Source organism: Micropterus dolomieu, linkage group LG02 (genome assembly GCF_021292245.1).
Source record: "Micropterus dolomieu isolate WLL.071019.BEF.003 ecotype Adirondacks linkage group LG02, ASM2129224v1, whole genome shotgun sequence".
NCBI lineage: Eukaryota > Metazoa > Chordata > Actinopteri > Centrarchiformes > Centrarchidae > Micropterus > Micropterus dolomieu.
Window position 1 is genome coordinate 29,875,666 of NC_060151.1, and position 6,068 is coordinate 29,881,733.

Sequence of the window (6,068 nt, forward strand, 5' to 3'; positions counted from 1 at the left end):
ATGCAGTAAAACTTTTTCCTTTATTTGTCAAAGAAAAGTGAAAAATAAAACAAAAACATGAAAGTAAAAGGATGCATACAGTGTGCCTGACTTTACAGAACCAATCGTGGGGTAAGAGACGCCATTGTTATTGTTTAAAAGTGTTATTTGATGGAGAAAAGCTAATAAACAAACATGTTTCATGTTTTTACAAAGAGTCCTTTCTCCTGCCTGCGTGTATATTCACACCTCATAATACACAAAATAGTGAAACTGGTCTCTAAAGTAAACTGCATGAATAGACTCCTACAACAGAATGTAAAATATAACAAGTATCACTGTACATTGATTGCACTTTCACACATTTTAGAGGAAAACAGTAACAAGAACTGGATCTTTTCATATGGAGCGATTTGGTGCAGTTAGTCCGTATCCACCGACACATATCCAAGCTGCAGCAGATTTTTTGTTTGTATGTACCAACAACTCTCGGCCTCCTCACAAACACAGCTAGAAACAACACACGTTCCCTTTTAGTAATTAAAAACACAGCCTCTTACTGTAACACTGCCGCCCTGTCGAGTCCCAAGTGTTGTACTTGGCACACAGAAGGTCAGGTATTCATTTACAAGACTCCGTGGCCTTTTTAAAGTGAACATTTTAAGGTCTTAATTGTTCTTTGTTGGAGAATTTTTGCCTCAAGCTGTTTCGGTCCCATTTTAACTTTTATGCCATGAAGCTCAAATGTGTCCTGCTCTGCATCTACTGCTCTGCTAATCAGAGGATCAAAAAAAGTAGTAATAAAAACAAAAACTGACATCTCTGTTTCCCTTCCTCTTGAAAAATGCAATCCTGCATATTTGTTATTTATCTAGTTAAACTGTTCCTAGTTCTTTATGGAAAAAAAGCATAGAGGATAGTTAGTAGTAAAAAAAAAACACGCAAAAAAAACCTTAAGCCTAATACGGTAAATCACTCCTACACCAAACATCATTTGGCAAATATCTCATTATTCATCATCATAGTGCTGCTGTCACAGTATTATTTACAGTCATATTAATACAATCCTCAGCAACAAATGACTTCCTGTAAAAGAAAATGCATCTGTGTCGCAGCCTCGGCCTGACATCTGCTGATACCGCTCGGTTATTTCTTCCTCTATAAAAACAAAAATTGTGGATAAGTCATCTCGTCTTCTTACTTTTTTTAAGATGTAAACAGAGATCATGATGTGTAATCCAAAAGGGTCTGTTCACACATTTAAAACGCTGAAATTTTGCATCACAATTAAGTGGATTAACTTGCAACGCTTAAGTAGTTCGATGCACTTTTTTTGCATCAAGTTGAATTTTGGTTAACTTTAACACACAAATTAGCCTCGTGACCAATAGCAAAACAAGCTTATTAGCTGTGTAAAGTATAAACTGCTCCACAGACAAGATGACACAGCTTTTAATAAACTGTGTCAACTTACTCTCTTGTTAGCAAAGTGCTAACAAGCTTGCTAACTGGTTGCTAACCATCTTTACTAATGTCCATGGCCCACTTGGCCAATGGCGTTAACTCAGAGAGGTTCGTATTTTCTGTCTTCGATAAAAAGTTGTTGAATTAAATGATGTAGCAGCCCGGTAAAGAGAAAAAAAGAAGCTAGGAAAGCTAATGTGATTGGCTAGCCCTAGCATGTCTTGGTTTGCTAGCATGTTAGCGGTTATCTCACCAGCTACAGGGGTTCACCCACGAACCCCGCGAGTACTTACTACGTGATCAAGCCTCTATAATAAAATGTTTTGTAAAGACGCGTGGATTAATTTTGTCGTTAAGTTTCACCAGCTTCTCTTTAACCAGGCCCTAATTCTGAAAATCACTTTTTGTTCGTCTCAAGTCATGTCATGGTTCACCAAACGTGGTTGTACACTGTACATTTGTGGCATCTTTGTTTGGTAGGCATTGGGAATGTACTTCCTGCACGATTCAGCATCAAAATGTAATTCTAAAAATACTTTAAACATCTTGAAAAGGACAATAAGGATTGCTTGAGTGTAAAAAAGAAAAAGAGTCTGTTATTCCCCAGTAGCGTAGCCGCAAGTCTGAAAGGAGACCTGGAAAGCAACTATTCCTCAAAGGAGGGTGTCAATCCGGGCGCTTGGGTCTCCGCCTAATGAGTCCCCGAGGTCAAACAGCTGGTCCAGGTTGACGGTGGAGCTACAGAGGAAGTCACTGCGGCCTTGTTCCTCCTCTTCTTGCCAGGGGCTCTCCAGGAAGGCCGTGGCGAGGAAGGTCTCCTCGTCAAAGTCCGACATGTCATTATTCCTTTGGGTCTCCACCAACACGTGGATGTCTGCTGTCCCTGCGGGGGTTTCAACAGGAGAGATGTGGGTCCCCCGCACTGTCAGGTCCTCCTCTTTCATGATGGGGCTCAGAGGTTCTCCTCCCTCCAAACTGAGCTCCCCGCTGAGGGCCGAGTCCAGCAGGGCGTCCCAGTCAAAGTCCCCCTTCAGAGGTCCAATCTCCTTCGGTTCGTCCACAGAGAGCAGCGGGGAGCTGGAGCGCCGGGGGGCTTTGGCGCCACCATTTCTGGAGCCCCCCGACTGTTTCCTCTTGTGCCCACCTCTTCCCCTGACCACTGGCCACGACCCCAGCATGGTCCCTTCAGCCAGATGAGGGTCCCAGTTCTGGTCTGCGCCGGTTGCCTCTTCAAACTCGAGTAGAAGCTGCTGGGACTCTGGGTTGATGCACAGGCTGCTCTGACCTCCAATGGGGCCGCAGGGGCCTCTGGACTGGGGCTGGAGGTTGACCATGAGCCTGTTCTGCAGGGCCGGGTTGATCTGGACCGGTGGCATTCGCCTCTTCTTATAAGCGCCGTTCAGGAGACGCTCAGCGTATTGCGGGTCAATTTTCCAGAAACCTCCCTTTCCCGGCTCGTCCTTCTGCCGCGGCACCTTGATGAAGCATTTGTTGAGCGAGAGGTTGTGTCGGATGGAGTTCTGAAAAGAGACGTATTTTCACATAAGCGCTCACATACTGGCTTCACCAAACAACTTTGGACGCCACTTCTAAGGCGTTGTGCGATATTTTGGGAAATATTTTAATTGGCTTTCTTGCTGAGACACTCTCATGTCTGTAGCATGTGAAGCTACAGCCAGTAGCTAGTTAGCTTAGCTTAGCATAAAGACACAGCTAGCCTGGCTCTATCCAAAGGGAACAGAAACCGCCTCTAAAGCTCACTAATATTATATCTCATTATTTTAACCAGGACAAAAACTAAAGTGTAAAAACGAGTTGTGATTTTAAGGTGGGTTTACTTGTCGGACTACTTCTTGCCGGTAGCAGTGACTCCTTGGAGTCTTGTCATCACTGCACAGCTAGATGGGACATTAAATATTTATATTGGCAATGCCGACTTCGTAATTAATAATACATGAAGAAGACTACTTGCAGACCTGTGGCCTTTGGAAGTCGCTTCTGATGATTAAAAAACACAACAGTACACACAAACAGTATCATTATTTGAGTAAATAAACTAGAACATATGAAAAAATATAGACAGAATAAGAAATTACACATCTCGACAAATGCACAAACTAACTTTCTGATTCAATGATGAAACAAAACATTTTTATCACACCGCTAGAAAACCAAAGTAAACTTAACTAAAATAACTTCATCTAGCATGCCATGAGCAACATGATCTTGTGCAGTATTGAACTGACTGACTACATCCATCCAACAAACATCCGAATAAAGGAATTTAGAAAAGATTTTTTTGTTCAAAGTTCTAGTAATTTCTTGGTGAGGCTACAGTGGATTTATTGTAGACTATTTCTTCTGGCCCTTGTGACCATAAGGATGCCAGGCAATCAGCAGAAGTCACTGCTACTGGCCAAGAAATAGTCCAACACATTGCCCCCAGTAAACCACAAAGTGTCCCAAAACGGCCGTACCAACCCAGCGGCAGGCGTACAGGACCTTAAGTATGTAACGTAAGTCACATGTTGTTTAACACATGGTAAACGTTGGGAATCTGTTTTGTTCTGCTTGGTTTAGGCAACAAAACCACTTAGTTTTAGGAAAAAGATTGTGGTTTGGGTTAAAATACGCACATTATTTAAATCGTGATCTACAAAACGTTATTTAACTTAAAACATGTAACCTTTGACTTTCTTCCACCGCCCTCCTCTCTTTTTATACTACGTCACCTGACTTTTTCTGCCGCTAGAGGTCGCGGCCTGACAAAAAAATGTAAATATTAGTCGTAATAAGATGTTGCATGATCGACCCATACGGCCGTTTCCACGAATTAGCATGTTAATCTGTGAGCTATTAGAGTTGCTTGGAGGTTGATTCTGTTACCTTTGGACAGAGCCTGCCTGGTCTAGTCTTTATGCTAAATTATGCTAAGCTAAGCTAACCAGCTGCTGGCTGTAAGTTCATATTTACTGTACAGACATGGCAATGGCAACAATCTAACTCTCTGCAGGGAAGGAAGTTAGTGCATTTGCCCAAAATGTTGAAGCATTCCTTTAAACCGAAGCCTATTTGGTAAACTGACTGTACATCAGCCTGTCGTGAGGCAGGAAGTACTGATGCCAGAGCACCATACATCACATTAACGCACTGTGTACTCTTGCATTCACCCCCCCCCCCCCCCCCCCCCCCCCCCCCCCCCCCCCCCCCCTTCACTGATGTCTAAATAGAGCAGTGACCCTGTGACCTTTGTTAAATATTATCTGCCCCATGTACTGCCTTGCAATAACAAAATGCTCTGAAATGCCTGAGCCAGATGCACAAACAAGGAGTACAGCTAACAGCTTCATCAATCATTTATCCGGCAAAATTAAACTTTTCTCAAAAATTCCTGCCCTCTGGAGGGGGAATCTGCTGCCCCTCCATCTCTTGTTTTTGCTCAAGCAGAAAAAACAGTGAGCTGCTTTAAATGAACAAAAGCAAAGTGATAAAAATAAAAAGAGAATTTAGTGTTTTCTATGAAGGTTTTGTGAAAGTGTTTCTGGCTGCAGAAGTTATTAATTAGCCACACAGCTAAGTCACTAATACTTCATCAGAGCATGGCAGCAGGCCCAGTCCTCTCAGTATGTTCTGTCCCTCTGTAATGGATTTTTTTTTTTACTGTTCTTTAAATAAGAAAGAAATCATGTGCCCAGCTGTGGTTTGACCCCAGTGCCGAAAGCAGACCTGAGAGAAACTCATTTTCATACAGGGAGTGTTAGAAGTGACGCTTCCTTTTTAAAGAGTGGATTGTGTAATTCACTGTGTGTCCTTTACCTGCCAGGTGGGATCCGCGTGTCTGTAGTAGCAGAAGTTGTCAGTGATCCACTTGTAGATGCAGGACAGAGTGATCTTGCTCTTCTTGCTGGCCTGCATGGCCATGCAGATGAGCGTCGCGTATGAGTACGGCGGCTTGATGCGCGCGTTGGTCTTGTAGTCCACCTCGTCGGGGCAGTGACCGTGAGCCACGATGCTGGGGAGGGACTGCATCCTGCTGTAGGCCGCCGCGATGGGCTTCCCCGGTGTCAGGGGCATGCCCATGGAGGCGGGGTCCCCGGCCAGAGGGGAGGCCGGGGCGTCGGAGCCCAGCGGCTGTTGGCCGAACAGGTGCTGCTGGTGGTGGGCCTGTTGCGGAACGTTGGCACCGAGGATGGAGAACTCCTGCAACCACTGCAGGCTGGTCAGGCTGTCGTCCAGGTTGATGGAGCTGTTGTTGATGCTGCTGTTGCTGTTGTTGTTGTTGTTGATGCTGTCCCGCTCCTCAGCTTGGGCAGCGGCGGTCATTACCTCCTCCTCCAGCGCCACCGAGCCTTCAGGCCAGGGGTCTGCACAGCTCAGAGACAGCATGGCTCTCTCCTCTCCGTCACCCAGCTCCTTCTCCTCCTCCTCCCCCTGCCACCGCCTGACAGGACCGAAAATATACAACCAACGTCAACACAAGTGCGAAAAGGAAGGACAATGATGACCCTATTTGAAAACAGAGCCTCTGTGTGTGTGTGTGTGTGTGTGTGTGTGTGTGTGTGTGTGTGTGTGCGTGCGCGTCCGTGCGCGTAAAGTCTTTCAGATTCCAATTCCCATTTGAATCC

The 6,068-nt window shown here is 44.9% G+C and overlaps 1 protein-coding gene across 1 annotated transcript; it reads right to left on the reverse strand.

Annotated features, from left to right (window-relative positions):
• Positions 1-1,018: 1,018 nt before the first annotated feature.
• foxj1a (forkhead box J1a) lies at positions 1,019-5,829 on the reverse strand. Its single transcript, XM_046037764.1, has 2 exons — positions 5,260-5,829; positions 1,019-2,963 (listed from the first exon to the last, which is right to left on the reverse strand). The coding sequence occupies exons 1-2, from the start codon at positions 5,827-5,829 to the stop codon at positions 2,097-2,099; spliced, it is 1,437 nt and encodes a 478-aa protein (XP_045893720.1). The 3' UTR covers positions 1,019-2,096.
• Positions 5,830-6,068: the final 239 nt, after the last annotated feature.